The sequence below is a fragment of the Carya illinoinensis genome, chromosome 6, assembly GCF_018687715.1.
Source record: "Carya illinoinensis cultivar Pawnee chromosome 6, C.illinoinensisPawnee_v1, whole genome shotgun sequence".
In the NCBI taxonomy this organism is placed as follows: Eukaryota; Viridiplantae; Streptophyta; class Magnoliopsida; order Fagales; family Juglandaceae; genus Carya; species Carya illinoinensis.
This window is the reverse complement of record NC_056757.1, coordinates 35528408-35546281: the sequence shown is the minus strand read 5'-3', so window position 1 is coordinate 35546281 and position 17874 is coordinate 35528408. Positions and strand designations below refer to the sequence as shown.

The window sequence follows — 17874 nt, the reverse complement described above, 5'->3', positions numbered from 1 at the left end:
CAAAAATAAAGATGGCAATACATTTTCTCAGGAGTTTACTAAGTAAACGTCAACTTTACCTAACGATATTTAAATAATTAACTAAAGATCCTTAATAAATGATAAGAAATGGTTTCCTCAAACTCAGAGCACCATGGAACGTTGGAAGAAAGCTTGCGTCGGCTGAAGATGGAGAACGGCTGCTAAGGAAGAATCTGAAAGAGGGAAGGTGGAAGCCCTAACTCACGTGGCAGAAGAACTGAAGTCTGCAGTTCAGTAGGAAGTGAACTCAAGTGAGTTCAGTTGAGTGACGGGCTGGACAAGTAATGGGCCAGGTGTTGGGGGCTAGCTTATCAGATTATCTATTTAGTATCAGTAGTGGTCTAGAGTACTCTCGGCCGAGGGGCCTATCCCTGACTCCTTGGGCTGTTATCTTTTTTTCAGTTTTTTGCTTTTATGTCTAGTTAGTATCTAGTCGTGTACAGGGCCAGTGGCCTTTTTCGCATTGTAGGCTCCTGCTATCTGTAATACTGTAGCCACAGTGAATGCATACGAAAAGTAATGTATCCTTAATTTTTTCCTTTTATATTTGGACGGTGTTACTCCCACGGAGTCCCAAAACGGCCACCGACAAGGTAAATTATTTTTCTCTTTTTTTTTTTTTTTTTTTGAAAATAGTTTTTAAACTTATTAAATATTTTTTTAAAAGATAAAATTCATAAATTCATACTTACTTAGCTATTAAATAAAAAAATAAAAATAAAAAAGATAAAATCTTACTGTTAGTGGCCACATCTGTGAAAGAAGCAATTCCCTTTATATTTTATCTCTCAATTTTTTCGCCTCTTTTTCTGGACGCCCTTCCCCAGAACTTGAAGTGAGTATTTTCTGTGTATGACATTTTATTCAAGATCCCGTGTGTTACACTCAACTACAAGAAAATATGAAAATAAAATTGACCTATATGATAACATTTGATACTTTGAAATATTTATAAATCAGGGCTCAAAATCATAATTTTTCTTTTGATATAATGTAAAATCATCAATTATTTTAAAAATTTAAACTTATAAAAAGATGTATAACTCACTTTATATATTTTATTTCTCTCAATATTTAATCAAATTTAAAATGATTTTTTTTTTTTTTATAAACGTAAGAAATGAGAGAAATTTCTTTGAAATATTTTCCTGTTATTATAAGAACGGCTACCACTTCAACTTTCTAATTATTTAGTCCGGACGGCAACGGAGCACCTTCTAGATCTTAGAGCACTCTCAATGATTCATGTATAATATAAAAAATATAAAATATTTAGATAATTATTCATAAAATGAGCTCCATTGGATTATGTAAAAGAGTTTGTAAAATACAAATTGCTATAGTAACTCGCTACATATAACGGATACTGTTCATCTTTTAAAATTAAAATAATTTTTTTATTATTTATATTTCGTTTCCTTTTACTTTTTTTAAATTTCAATACAAATTTTTTTTACTATTTATAATTTAAAACACCTCTATTTTATTTTTTTCTAAAAAATATCTTGGAGAATTATTTATCCAGTTTTTTTATTTTTGATTTTATTTTTAATTTTTATTTAACTTATATAATTTTATTTTGTAGGTATAGGACTGAATTATATTATATTGCGTACGTATAATAATATATTGTAAATATAAAAAAATATATGGATATTACAGTGATACTTACGGTGCAGAAAGCATATTGTTGTCGTCTGATTGGGACCTTCTCGATGTTTTTGTTTGGTTTTTTCTATTAAAATTAATTAATTAATGAGTGAGTGATGCAAGGGAGAATTTTCAAATGGGTATTAAAATTCCTGTGGTGCCATGTCAGACTTTGAGGGATTTAGAGCTCTATGTTTTTCCCATTTATAAATTAATATACCTTTAGATGCCATGTCATATGAAATAGCCTCATCCTCAAATTAATCTCTCATCCAGAATATAGTATAAACTATAAGATTATGGAGCACTTTCAATTAACACGTGAAAAGATGATTAATTATTTAAGGAAAAGATTTTCGAGGGTGCACTTTGTACTTTTTTTTTTATTTTTATGTTTTTTGACTTCCCATGCATTATAGACTTTTTAACCTTTCCATAAATATTGATTTTTTTTTTTTTTTTGGGCCGTGTGTGCAATTAGCATAATATAAGAAAATTATTTGCATCCACTTGATATTAAACTTATTGAACATAGGGGGGAGGCTTGCCAAATTTAAACTAGGCCAGTAGACATAGGTTTGCTGAATTCAGTAGCGGAGAAAACTTATAATATTTATATAATACCGATTAATTAAAAGAATATGTAAAAGGAATAAAAAATTATTAAAAAAATAAATTAAAAAGAGCAAAGCTAATAGTCCCCCATGATATTAGTTCTAGCTGCTGATAATCGGATAAAAAATTATATTAAAAAAAAATCAAACAATTATATAGAAGCTAAGTTGTGAAAATTCTGCTTCAAACAACTACATATATTATGAAACTCAACACGTGTTGAATCCTTTTATCTTTTTTTTTTTTTTTTTGATAAAAAATCCTTTTATCAATATGGTAGGAAAGTTAATGATAAATGAACCTACGGACATGGGCTCTATTCACAGCCTGATTCATGCATCCACCAACCATTGTTGAATTTTCAACACGGTACAATCCATAGACCAAATGAATGACTAAAGACTTGTATGCAGCTGCAAAGCAAAACCTCCGCAGTCAATCTTGACTTTCCTGACACATTTTTATGCTGGATATTGATGACTTTAATTGCTATGACCTTTTCATTTTTTTTCCAAAGAGTAACACATTTTGGATCTTTTGAACATCATCCTCTAGTCTTCAACAATGATGACAAGAGGATGATGCATCTTTTGAATCATTCATTCTATCTTTGAATGATTTTGAGAATGAAATTTTGTTCAAACGTGTGTCATGAGTTGTTTAAAATAGCTTTAATTAAAGACATCCCCTTGAGAATATAAATTTTTCTTGATGATGTATGGTGGTGGTCAATTTATCATACTTGTGTTTTAATTTCTTAACTTTCTTTGATTTTGTTGTAGCTTTAACATATGGAAGAAAATTATGTGAATTGTAATGTCGGTATTATCCAAGGGATTGGCAACTCCTCATCTATTCTATTAGATGTAGAGGAATTTGGGAGTCTTCCAACCCCTTCATCTATATATACATAACACCCTAGCCGTTCCATCATACCTTTATCCAAGAAATAAAAAAAAAACACCTAGCAACCAATTTATGGTATGAGAACACTTTACTAAAGTACAACCTATTGACCACGATAACCCAAAAGCTTAGTGTAATTATTGCGTTAAACTATAAGTTGCCATTACAAGAATGACACTTCATCTATGTTACACTACCTCTAGAATACATGTGAAACTTTCATTCTTAGAGTTAAAGGAGTTGGAAAAAGTCAATCATCTAGTATTAAGAGGGAAGAGTGTGTAACTCATAAGGCCTAATGATATACGATGCAGAAAAATTTAATGTGTCAAATGCTAAGTATTTTATTAGGTGTAAATTACATTTTAGGCTTGTGGAGCATGATTGGTTTATTGAACTTGTGGCTGATTTAGAGTTCCAATTTACTTTGTCATTCTAAGCCACTTTAAAAAGAGATTGTATTAAGCTGTATAACGAAAAGAATATATAGTTAAAGAAATTGTTGGATGATCAAAAAACTTGTCTTACCACTGATACCTGGACGTCGGTGCAAAATTTAAACTACATGTGCATTATGCACATTTATTGATTGCAATTGGAGATTACATAAAAAATACTTAAGTTTCGCCAAATTCCTGACCATAGGGGCGAAACTATTGGGAAGGTGTTAGACTTGAGATTGCACGATGGGGTTTTGATAATATTTTGACTATTACAATTGATAATGCTTCCTCAAATGATGTTACTGTTGATTACATGAGGATGAGAATAAAAGATAATGATAGTACTATATTAGTTGGTGAATTTCTTCACATGTGGTGTGTTATCCATATATTAAATTTGATTGTTATGGGCGACTTGAAGGATGTTTATGATTTTGTATAAAAGATTATGGATGCTGTCAGATATGTGAAATCTTCGCTGTCAAGATTTGCCAAGTTCAATACTTGTGCTGTAAAGGAAAAAACTAGTGAAAGGATACTTTGTTTGAATGCTCCTACTAGATAGAACTCCACATATTTGATGTTGAGTATTGCTGAAAAACATAAACAAACCTTTGAACAATATGTGTTTGTAAATGAACAATTTAAGAACCCCACTAGTGATGATTGGAAAAATGTATAGATTTTCGTAGAGTTGTTGAAAATTTTTTATGATGTTACATTGAACATTTTTGGTTCTTTGTATATGATGGATAATGTATATTTTGAGCAATTTTGCACAATTGAAGATGCATTAAATGATATGTACTTGAGTAATGATATTATCACTAGTACTATGAGCATAAATATGAGAAGCAAGTATGACAAATATTAGGGTAGCACAAATAGTTTTAACTTGATGATATATGTTGCTTTTATAAATCTTTTTGCTTGTTTGTGTAAATCTAGGCAGACATAGTTTCACACGTAAAACTAGAGGTAACACACCTTTAAAATGAATAATGATAGGCTTACTATCATCCTAGACCATTTTACTACTTTTTTTATTTTTAAATTTTTTTTACTGAATGGTTAAGAAAGTTACTATTAGTGAAGTTGTATATTTTTTTAAAAATTTTTTAATCATTAAGAATGTTAGAAAATACTTAAAAGAAGATAATAAAAAAATAAAAATCTCAAATATACTATAAAATAGTAAAGTGATAGTAAAAGAGTAGTAAGCTTATCATTATCCTTTTAAAATTAGAAGACAAGTAAAAGAGCTCACTTTCTCCCTCTCAAAACCTTTTTTTTTTTCTCCCTCCGCTCTAAAAAATAAAAATCAAAAGTCCCAACCCATTTTCCATCTAAGGGAAGGGCTCCCCCTCCTTCCTCTTATAATCCACCAAGATATATATTTTTTTTCTTTATTTTTAATTTATTTTTCTTTATTTTTTTTCTTCTACCATGCTAAAAAATGTTCGATCTACTATCCTTCAATCATCTGAAGACTACACATGCTATATTAAGACACACTACATACACAAACATATGGTTTGTTTTTTAATCTATTGTACGTCCCTCCCTCCGGTCCCTTTGAGCATTAAAGTCAATGTAATAAATTTTTTTGTACGGGACACCTCACCACTTATTCTTGTATCTCTAATTTATTAATTTCAATGAATATTAAAACAAATTATTAATTAAAAGATAGGCCAAACTAATAATATTATTTACTACTGTAGTGGTGATATCTCTGCAATCAGGCCCTGAACTATGAACTCAGTTCTGGAATTTATAATTTAGACGTTAAAAGAATAAAGCTTTGGATCTAGTAAACTACGATCCTATTACTATACATCTACTACGAAAATAATGGCCAGGGTCAACGACAACTTCAATTTTTTACGAGCTGAAGAAGTCTTCTGGGAAGCTTAAAAATGCAATTCTCCATTCAAATTACAGACGTTTGGAATAGCTCAAACCCTGCCTCCTCCCTAGATCCGATCATGCTTGGCTTCAAGTACTTCAAAATCAAACATTTCCTGTTTCCAAATCCCCCCGTCCTCTTTTATCTCTCAATGCTCTCCAATCTCTTCTCACTTGTATTTCCTTTTAAAAGTACCACATCCTTCAACTTCCCCATATTCAATGCTGAAGATAAAAACATATCATATGAGAGGGCTTTCCCCGACGATATATTACTGTATCACTTTCAAATCATAGGAAAATTCAAATATGAAAATAAGAGTAATTTTTTACTTATTATATTACTGCATCACAGGAGAAATTTAAAAAAAATTCAAATCATAGGAAAATTATCATAGGAAAATTCAAATAAAATTAAACCGTAGGAAAAATTAGAATGGAAAAATTCAAATCGGGAGACCCATTAACTTAGTGTATTACTGTGTCACTTTATTTCTCTACTTGGACAGTAAAAATAAGAACAATGTTTTACTTAGTATATTATTGTGTCACAGTAGAAATTTCAAAGAAAATTCAAATCGTAGGAAAATTCAAATCATAGAAAAATTCAAAGAAAAAGAAATCGTAGGTAAAATTAGAATGGAAAAATTCAAATTGAGGTACCCATTAACTTAGTATATTAATGTGTGACAGAAGAAAATTCAAATCATAGGAAAATTCAAATCATAGGAATATTCAAAGAAAATTAAATCGAAAATTAGATTAGAAAAATTCAAATCGGGGGGACCCATTTACTTAATTGGTATATTATGTGTCACTTTCTTTCTCTACCTGGCCAGTGAAAATAAGAGTAATTTTTACTCAGTATAGTACTGTGTTACATGATTAATTTTTTATGCCCAAATAAGATTTGGCCACTAAAAATAACTTTGGTTAAAACACTGTAGATATATTGACTCTATTGTAGTTGGTTTTTATGCAACCTAGCTAAATTTTGGTTTTATGCAACCTTAGCTAAATTTCGTTTAAAATTTAACTAAGTTGATTCTATTACTAGTACTCTAAGACAAGTAAAAGAGCTCACTTTCTCCCTCTCAAAACCTATTTTTTCTCCCTTCTCTCTAGAGAATCAAAAGTCCCAACCTATTTTCCATTTAAGGGAAGGCGTCCCCCTCCTTCCACCCATATTCCTTCAAGGTATTTTTTCTTTATTTTTTCTTCTACAGGTTAAAAAATGTTTGATCTATTATCCTTCAATCACCTGAAGACTACACACGCTATACTAAGGCACTCTACATGCATTATTGTAAATTATGTGTCCCACCATCGAACGTAATCACTCACTTGCAAAATATCAAAAGATGACTGCACTGTATGCCTGCAACTAATCTAATGCTTAAGTCAGTAAATTATAGTGTCTAATACTTCAAGTATATGATCAAATGTGTTTTAGAGTAATTACCTTGTACCCATATATAGGTGTGGAGAAATATTGGATCAGTAATACGACTGAATTACTTTCATGTGATGATTATCTATTCATCCTACCCTTAATTAATAAGAGTAATATGTCCGCCATATTAGTATTTATGTACTCTTATCATGTAACGGTATATCAAGTTTCTATGGACCTTTAGTCTCTAGTTTGAGCTATATCCATCATGATTCGTTTGTTTTCGTCATAAATAATCCATTACAAATAATCACTCCAATTATAATCTAAAAAGGAGCAAAAAACTCATTACAAGAAAATGCTTAATTGTATCTAATTAAAATGATTATTTTCTACTAAAATGAGTATGTTTTCATCATAAATAATCCGCCATAAAAATTTATTTTTCTTGTATATATATATATATATGTATACTACATCTATCATCGGATCAATGCATGAGGTTCATGTGCTGCCCACGTAACGTGTAAGCTCTACACGGAATTTCAGTAGATTTAATCTTCAAAATGCACACCATCACAGTACTCCATTAATTCTGACTCATGTGCCGGTACGGTATAGTTGCTGATCTTGATCTTTAGGTGCTGTTGAGGATCACGTTTTTTGGGTTATTCTAGTTATCTAATAATGTTCATATATACTTTCTCCTAATGAAAACATATATAGAAGTAGCGAAAGCGAAGAACCCAAAATCATGATGCACCAAAACATAGGATTGCAGTATCGTGTTACTCAATGGGGCTTCAAACCAAAATTGATCGATCCACTCGTTGGATCAAAACAATTTATGTGTTGATATATAAATATATTATTTATTATAAATATATTAATGTTTTCCATGCTGGCCCTGGCAATAACTTTACGCCAACACACTCCATCAACTATAATTGTTTTAACCAAAAAATAAAATAAAATAATTATTTATTTAATTATTAAACACACTAATAAAAAAAAAATCTATTTATCAATTAAACATAATAACTAGTATCAAATATATTTATATATTTTTTTAATATTTATATACAAACATATAAATAACACTTTAAATTTATTTTTCTTAAAATTGCAAGTATATTTTCAACATAGTTGGATTTTACTTCCCAAAATAGAATATTTGCCGTTCAAGTCTTAACAGGAGATGTCCTGTTATTTTAAAACTGGAGGCAAGCCGGATCCTCAACATATATAGAAGTAGCGAAAGCGAAGAACCCAAAATCAGATGCACCAAAACATAGGATTGCAGTATCGTTTTACTCAATGGGGCTTCAAACCAAAATTGATGGATCCACTCGTTGGATCAAAACAAACAAGTCGATAATGTCGAAGCCATCAAACATGGGCACAAACATATGGTTAATTGCACATTTGTTTTTTAATGTATTGTACGTCCCTCCCTCGCTCCCTTTGAGCATTAAAGTCAATGTAATAAAAATTTTGTACGGGACACCTCACCACTTATTCTTGTATCTCTAACTTAATTTCAATGTATACTTGAATATTAAAACAAATTATTAATTAAAAGATAAGCTAAAGTAATATTATTTACTGCTGTAGTCGTGATATCTGATCTGCATTAATCAGGCCTTGAACTATAAACTTAGCTCTAGAATTTATAATTTATACGTTAAAAGAATAAAGCTTTGGAGTAAGCTACAATCCTATTATTATACACCTACCAGGCTACCACGAAAATAATTATAAATATAAACTCAACTAGCGTCGCCAGGGTCAACGACGACTTCAATTTCTTACGAGCTGAAGAAGTCTTCTGGGAAGCTTAAAAATGCAATTCCCCTTCTTTATATTTCAAATTACAGTCTGGAATATCTATCTCAAACCCTGCCTCCTTCCTAGGTCCGATCATGGTTGGCTTCAAGTACTTCAAAATCAAACATTTCCTGTTTCCAAATCCCCCTGTCCTCTTTTATCTCTTAATGCTCTCCAATCTCTTCTCACTTGTATTCCCTTTTACAAGTACTACATCCTTCAACTTCACCAGTTTCAATTCTGATAATCACGAAAACATGTCATATGAAAGAGCTTTCGCCGAATTTGAAGTTATCCAACTCACCGGCAATCGGGACCAACAAGGGATCGTGGGTCGCGTTACATATTACAGCCCAATGCACCTTTGGGACAATGCCTCAACAAACCTCGCCGATTTCACTACCCATTTTTCTTTCGTCATCGATGCCAAAGGTAAAACTGTATATGGAGATGGGCTTGCGTTCTTCCTAGCACCTCATGGTTCAAAGATTCCGGATAACGTCTATGAGGGGGGCACCATGGGTCTTACTCCCAATGGCCAGTCGCTAAATAGGTCGAAAAATCAATTTGTCGCCGTGGAGTTCGATATCTCTCAAAATGATTGGGATCCGCCAGGGGAACACGTCGGTATCGACATCAATTCCATGGAATCTGTTGCTAATGCGTCGTGGTGGAGTAGTATCTCAATTAGGGAAGGGGAAAAAAATGAAGCTTGGATTAGTTATAATTCTACCACTCATAATTTAAGTGTTGTCTTTACTGGTTTAGATCAATACAATGTTACTGTAAGGCAGTTTCTTTCTGGAATTGTTGACTTGAGAGATTACGTGCCCGAATGGGTTACCTTTGGATTCTCAGCCGCAACAGGAGGTTTTTCTGCAATGCATACTATTTACTCATGGGATTTCAACTCCAGTTTGGAAATTGATGATACCAACACTAACAAAACAGTGGCAGGTGCTCCATCTCCAAGCCCCATTCTAACCCCCAAACCGAGGGGAAACAATAAGTTAGGATTAGGCGTGGGTTTGGGTGTTGGTGGATTGTTTTTGGTTGCTGGGCTGGGTTTGGTTCTGTTGCTCTTGTGGAAGAGGAGTGGGAGGGATAAAGAAGATGATCGTGCCTTTGCTGAGTACATGGACGGCGAATTCCAAGGGGGAACAGGGCCAAAAAGGTTCTCATTCAGGGAATTAGCTCGTGCCACAAATAATTTTAGGGATGAAGAAAAGCTAGGCCAGGGAGGATTTGGTGGTGTTTATAAAGGATTTTTAAGAGACTCAAATATCTTCGTTGCCATTAAGAGGGTATCAAAAGGGTCTAAGCAGGGAATAAAGGAGTATGCAGCAGAAGTAAAAATCATCAGTCGATTAAGACATAGGAATTTGGTGCAACTCATTGGTTGGTGCCACGAAAGAAGAGAACTCATACTTGTTTATGAGTTCATGCCAAATGGAAGCTTAGATTCTCATCTTTTTAATAAAGAAAGGTTGTTGATTTGGGAAGCGAGGTACAAGATAGCTCAAGGCTTGGCATCTTCCTTATTTTACCTGCACGAAGAATGGGAACAATGTGTGGTGCATAGGGACATAAAATCTAGCAACATTATGCTTGATTCAAACTTCAATGCTAGACTTGGGGATTTTGGCCTAGCTAGGCTTGTGGACCATGCCAAAGGGTCACAAACTACTGTTTTGGCTGGCACCTTTGGGTACATGGCTCCTGAATGTGTCACCACTGGCAAGGCAAGCAAGGAATCAGATGTGTATAGTTTTGGAATTGTAGTTCTGGAGATAGCTTGTGGAAGGAAACCAATCAACCCCAAGGGCCCTGAAGGTCAAGTTGTCTTGGTGGAGTGGGTTTGGGAGCTTTATGGAAAAGGAGAGGTGCTTGGAGCAGCTGACCCAAGGTTAGGCGGAGACTTTGATCGGGAGCAAATGGAGCACTTGATAATTGTTGGGATGTGGTGTGCTCACCCTAATCGCAACCTTAGGCCTTCAATTAAGCAAGCAATTCATGTTTTAAACTTTGAAGCTCCATTGCCTATTCTCCCCTCAAGTATTCCCGGGCTAGCATATCTTCCTCCAACAATGAATAGATCTTCAATGCCACTTTTGAAGTCTGATGCTGCTACTAGTTCCGAGAGCAGTGAAATCCGATATTTAATCCATAGTCAGAACACTATTTCCTCACAGTTCACCTCATCTTCTAGTGCAGAGGCATCACTTCTACATTCGTGCTAAGTTGGTTAGAAGTAAATTTACATGTATTTTGAAATTCTAAATCATTGATTGGCTGTTCAATTTTCTCCTTGTACTTTTTTTTTTTGTTTTTTCACTTCAGCTTACATCTACACTGTAAATATACATGTCATGTGCTTTCTACATGTGATTTGCGTATTATATTGTACTTGTACAAACAACCTAATAGCCCCAAACTGCGCACCTGAGATGGATTTGACACTGTTTCAAGGGAAAGAATATGTTATTATATCATTCCATCATTAAGAGCATAATTTTTTTTATATGAAGTACTTTTAGGATTAGCTTCGGCATTTTATCTGTGTAAACCATTGGAAGTCTCATCAAGTTAGCTTTACATACGTGGTCATAGAGCGAAAATGAATACTAAATCAGTGCTCAACCCAAAGAGGCGAAGACTACCCAATCGAATAAACCGCAAATTGATGCGATCGATATTGGGATGATCTCTTAAAGGTATGAAGACTTTCTGGGCTTTCTGAGTAGTTTGGAGTTGAAAAGAGTATTCAAGTTGGAGATATGGAAAAGAAAAGATGGATAATTAAACTCGAAACGATATTTCATGCGTTGACATACCGTGGATTAAAAAAAAATAGAAGAATTATTAATAGTTATGTAATAGAATCATATAATAAAACAAAATAGAGTATCACGTGTCCATATTCTAAGAATGTATAATAATTACTCAAAAGTGTATATGTTACTTTTATCCAAAATATGGAAGCCAATCCATCTAAAATCTTGCTAAAAGGATGCTGAAAAATTGTCTATAAAGCCCTTGAAACAAGTAGCAATAGGTACACATTTTTAAACAATGATGTTTAAAAAATCTGAAAAATAAGAATATTTTTATAATACAAATTTTTATATGCAATCATTTTTGTGTACTCCTTATGCATTTCATTAATGTTATTGGCTATGTTATTTTTTTTAAAATATAAAATAACTGTTTTAACTAATCCCATCAATAAAAGCAGTAGGCTTTCACTAGAGGATTCCCCAAACATTTTGAAATAAGAATAGAAAGAATGTCAATTCTAATAACCATAGAGCTCATGAATTTGGAACGAAACTCTATGTTTAATATGGATCAATGTTACCAACCAATTGTTTAAATTCAGTACAACAAACACAATGATTTAACGTCTTTATTGAGTTTCAATAGGGCATAGCCAACTCAGCCAGAAATTTATCAATCCATAACCGTATCAAGTGACTAAAGACATAATTATTTTCCATACCTTCTGAAAAAAGTGAACCAATTTGTCTGCAAATTGTACGACTTTCATAACATGTGTAGAACAGAACCAATTGCTACTTTGGTGCTTGATAAGATATCACTCATGGTCATATTAGGAGACACCTTTTACTAGAGTAAAACAGAAATGCATTAAAGCACTTGACGGCAAATAGCAGATATTGGTAATACATCATAAGGTTCAATAGCAAAGCACAACAACACTACTAATACCCTCGTAACAATATATTGTAGCCCCTTTATGTTGCAGTGACATTGTTCTGAATTAGTGTGGCATGCTATGCAAACTTTAGTGTTTATTTTTTCCTTTGAAGAGTTACAGGGATATCAAAACCCATGTTAACAAATACCAAATTACCATAGACAATAAATAAAATACCTAAAACTCACGGATAGACCAGAGCACTTAAAAAATAAGTTAAACAAAAAACACCATAACTACAATTCTAAGAAACCCATCTTCAAGGCAAATTAGCCAACACCAATTGGTGTATAGTAGAACGAGGATGGATTTTTTCCCGTAAGTCTAGATGGTTCAATAAATTCAAGTCAAATTCTACTACCAAGTCCAATAAATTTAATAGACCATCCACCAACTTAGCAACCCTCACAGAAAAAATTCCATACAATGTGATTTGGGCAATGGTGCAGCAGAGCAGAGGGAGAAGGTGATGGAGCAATTTCTGAAATGTGGGAGTTGAAGAGAGTAGAGAGAGCAACAAGAGAGCTGTTCGGATAGAGAGAGAAAATATATTAAAAATAATGTTTGGAGAGTGAAAAGTAGTTCTTCAAAGTTGAAAAATCTTTGTTTATGGCTATGCATAATTTTAGAGATGCATAAGCCAATACTAGACGCTATGCATCATATACAACCTCTGGCAAGGCCATGTTAATAATTTGGTTGTTGATATGAATTTTCAACATTTAAAAAAAAAACTAATTTCACGACCACTTTTTAAGTTTATATTTTTCTTGAATTATTTATCGAAGTTTTGTTAAAATAAAAATACAAAAATATAAAAATAAAACTTGCAAATATATATAATATAATATATTCTAGCAAATTTTTAACTCTATCTCCCCACTTCAAGAAACTCAGTATAAAATATATTTAAAAAATTAAAATTCTAGTACTTTCACAAATTCTAAGAAAACTTATATCTTAAAATTCTTCTTAACCAATTAACATACCCAAGAATTTTAGTAGGAGTGGAATAAAGAGTAAGAACTTTATGTGTAATCACTTTTACATATTTTTTTTATGCATTATACTAATGATTATATTTGTGCAATACTTGTATAACATATGATTGTATCTAACAATATTACTCGTGTATTAACTCTATATCAAACAACAACGTTCTTTCCATTTGTTTGTGCAAATGTAGGTAAGCGTGGTTTCACGCATAAAACTAGAGGTAGTATACACCTTTACTATTATAAGATGAGAAATGTTATAGGCCAAAAAAAAAAAAAAAAAAAAAAAACAGATTATATAAAAGTAGTTGTATTGAAAGTGAAGAACCCAAAATGATGCACCGAAAACATACGATTGCAGTATCGTTTTACTCAATGGGCCGGGCTTCAAACCAAAATTGATGGATCTACTCGTTGGATCAAAACATGGAAAGTCGATCATGTCGAAGCCATCAAGCATCGGCACAAACATATGGTTAATTGCACATTTGTTTTTAAATCTATTGTACTTCTCTCCCTTTAAGCATTAAAGTCAATGTAATAAAATTTTTGTACGGGACACCTCACCGCCTGTAGCTGCTCCTATAAAAATAAGATAATAATAAATAGCGTTTTGATAAAATGAAATAAAAAGTTTTGTGAAAGTTATAATGATTATTAAAGAAAGGCTGGACCAAAAACTGGGCCGACTAATGCAACAAGCCGAAGCTTTAAGTCCAATTTAAGTATAAAGAAAACCCTACCCAGATTAGAAAACCCATGACTCCAAAAATATTAGTGCACTCGATTTAATGTGGTTGATTTTGACAAGGAAAAATATAGTCGTAAATATAATTGTGCATTAATCTACGTATTAATTTAATGTGATTGATAAAAAAATAGATTTTATTAAAAACAGTGTTAATTTAAATTTTAAGTATCAATGAATCAGTATTGGTACGCAGATTAGTACGCGACTTTGCTTATATGTAGCAAAACTCATATTCTAACGGTTACTTCTTTTGTTTAAGAAAAGTAAATACCTCTCTTACTTTATATTCACCATTTTTTTTTATCATAATCTTTACCAATCTATATATTTTGCATTAGATACTAAATGGATTTTAAATTTTTTAAAATTTGATTAAAATCTATAAAATATTATTATTTTTGTAATAAATTAATAGAGTTGGGTGAGTCTTTCTATGCGTGAACTGGCAATCCACCGAAACAATTAATATTAATAAAATTCATTTATGTTTTTATGATACTAAACTTATGTTTCATTTAGTCAATTCCACATTTTTTAAGGTATAAACTAAACATCTTTTAATATGAGAAAATTATTTTGTTTTTAACTTTTCATCTAATTCTGTACTTAAATTTTAGCGAAAAGTTAAAAATATAAAAAACAAAACAATTTTGAAAGAAAAATAATAAAACTAAAAAATATTTTTTAAAAATTATATTTATTCGATGCTAGTCATCCACTTTTACCAATCACAATACAAGTATATTTAAAAAAAAAAAAAAAAAAAAATTATTAAATGTTTTTTGTTTACCTTAACAAAACCTAATAAGGTAGACATCCAAAAAGAAATATCTGCAATCAGGCCGTGAACTATGAACTCAGTTCTAGAATTTATAATTTAGACGTTAAAAGAATAATGCTTTGGATCTAGTAAGCTACAATCCTATTATTATACACATCTACTACGTAGGAAAATAATGGCCAGGGTCAACGATGACATCAATTTCTTACGAGCTGAAGAAGTCTTCTGGGAAGCTTATAAATGCAATTCCCCTTCTTTGTCCATTCAAATTACAGACGTTTGGAATATCTCAAACCCTGCCTCCTTCCTAGATCCGATCATGGTTGGCTTCAAGTACTTCAAAATCAAACATTTCCTGTTTCCAAATCCCCCCGTCCTCTTTTATCTCTTAATGCTCTCCAATCTCTTCTCACTTGTATTCCCGGTTACAAGTACCACATCCTTCAACTTCCCCAGTTTCAATGCTCAAGATCAAAACATATCATATGAGAGAGCTTACGCCGACAGTGGAGTTATCCAACTCACCAGCAACAAGGACGAAAGCATGGTCGTGGGTCGCGCTACATATTCCAGTCCCATGCACCTATGGGACAAGGCCTCCGGAAACCTCACCGATTTCACTACCCATTTTTCTTTCGTCATCGATGCCAAAAATAAAACTAATTATGGAGATGGGCTTGCGTTCTTCCTAGCACCTGCTGGTTCAAAGATTCCCGATGGCATTAAAGACGGGGACTCCATAGGTCTTGCTCCCATTGGCCAGTCGCTAGACAGCACGAACAATCGATTTGTCGCTGTGGAGTTTGATATCTATAAAAATAATTGGGATCCGTGGGGCGAACATGTAGGCATTGACATCAATTCCATGAAATCTAAGGTATGTGAGTTTTGGCAGAGTAGTATCTCAATTATGGAAGGGGGAAAAAATGAAGCTTGGATTAGTTATAATTCTACCACTCATAATTTAAGCGTTGTCTTTACTGGTTTAGATCGAAAAAATGTTACTGTAAGGCAGTTCCTTTCTTACATTGTTGACCTGAGAGATTACCTGCCCGAAAGGGTTACCTTTGGATTCTCAGCCGCAACAGGAGCTTCTTCTGCAATGCATACTATTTACTCATGGGATTTCAACTCCAGTTTGGAAATTGATGATACCAACACTAACAAAACAGTGACAGGTGTTCCATCTCCAAGCCCCAATCTAGCCCCCAAACCGAGGACAAACAACAAGTTAGGATTAGCCGTGGGGTTGGGTGCTGGTGGATTGGTTTTGGTTGCTGGGTTGGCTTCGGTGCTTTTGGTCTTGAGGAAGAGGAATAGGAGGGATAAAGAAGATGATCATGCCTTTGCTGAGTACATGGACGGCGAATTCCAAAAGGGAACAGGGCCAAAAAGGTTCTCATTCAGGGAATTAGCTCGTGCCACGAATAATTTTAGGGATGAAGAAATGCTAGGCCAGGGAGGATTTGGTGGTTTTTATAAAGGATTTTTAAGTGATTCAAATATCTTCGTTGCTATCAAGAGGGTATCGAAAGGGTCTAAGCAGGGGATAAAAGAGTATGCAGCAGAAGTAAAAATCATCAGTCGATTGAGACATAGGAATTTGGTGCAACTCATTGGTTGGTGCCACGAAAGAAGAGAACTCCTACTTGTTTATGAGTTCATGCCGAATGGAAGCTTAGATTCTCATCTTTTTAAAGAAGAAAGGTTGTTGATCTGGGAAGCAAGGTACAAAATAGCTCAAGGCTTGGCATCTTCCTTGCTTTACCTGCACGAAGGATGGTAACAATGTGTAGTGCATAGGGACATAAAATCTAGCAACATTATGCTTGATTCAAACTTTAATGCTAAGCTTGGGGATTTTGGCCTAGCTAGGCTTGTGGACCATGCCAAAGGGTCAGAAACTACCGTTTTGGCTGGTACCTTTGGCTACATGGCTCCTGAATGTGTTACCACTGGCAAAGCGAGCAAAGAATCAGATGTGTATAGTTTTGGAATTGTAGCTCTGGAGATAGCTTGTGGAAGGAAACCAATCAACCCCAAGGCCCCTGAAGATCAAGTTGTCTTGGTGGAGTGGGTTTGGGAGCTTTATGGAAAAGGAGAGGTGCTTGGAGCAGCCGACCCAAGGTTGGGTGGAGACTTTGATGGAGAGCAAATGGAGCGCTTGATAATTGTTGATAATTTCATTTTATCAAATTATTAATAGTTATGAAATATAATCATATAATAAAACAAAATAGAATATCACGTGTCATATTCTGAGAATGTATAATAATTACTCAAAATAGTATATGCTACTTTTTATCCAAAAAAGTAGAAGTCAATCCATCTAAAATCTTGCTAAAAGGATGTTGACAAATTGTCTATAAAATCCGTGAAACAAGTAACAATAGATACACATATTTTTATACAATGATGTTTACAAATATCTGAAAAATAAGGATATTTTTATAATAAAAAATTATACAGTCACGTTTGTGTATTTTTTACGCACTCTATTAATGTGATTAGTTACGTTACTTTTTTTTAATATAAAATAAACATTTTGGCTAATCACATCACAACAGTAGGCTTTCACTAGAAGATTCCTCCCAAACCTTTTGAAATAAGAATTGAAAGTATGTCAATTCTAATAACCATAGAGCCCATGAATTTGGAATGAAATTCCATGTTTAATATGGAATAATGTTACCAACCAATTGCTTTAATTCAGTAAAACAAATACAATGATTTAACATCTTTATTGAGTTTCAATAGGGCATAGCCAACTCAGCCAGAATTAACTTTCATAACATGTGCAAAACAGAACCATTTGCTACTTTGGTGCTAAATAAGATATCACTCATGGTCATATTAGGAGACACCT

General features: G+C 33.0%; 1 protein-coding gene and 1 pseudogene across 1 annotated transcript; both read left to right on the top strand.

The window, feature by feature from the left end:
- The first annotated feature begins 8694 nt into the window (after positions 1-8694).
- On the top strand, positions 8695-11314 carry LOC122312526 (L-type lectin-domain containing receptor kinase IX.1-like). The gene has a single exon (XM_043127167.1). The coding sequence runs from the start codon at positions 8859-8861 to the stop codon at positions 11001-11003; it is 2145 nt and encodes a 714-aa protein (XP_042983101.1). The 5' UTR covers positions 8695-8858; the 3' UTR covers positions 11004-11314.
- A 3741-nt stretch (positions 11315-15055) lies between these two features.
- On the top strand, positions 15056-17250 carry LOC122312882 (annotated as a pseudogene).
- Positions 17251-17874: the final 624 nt, after the last annotated feature.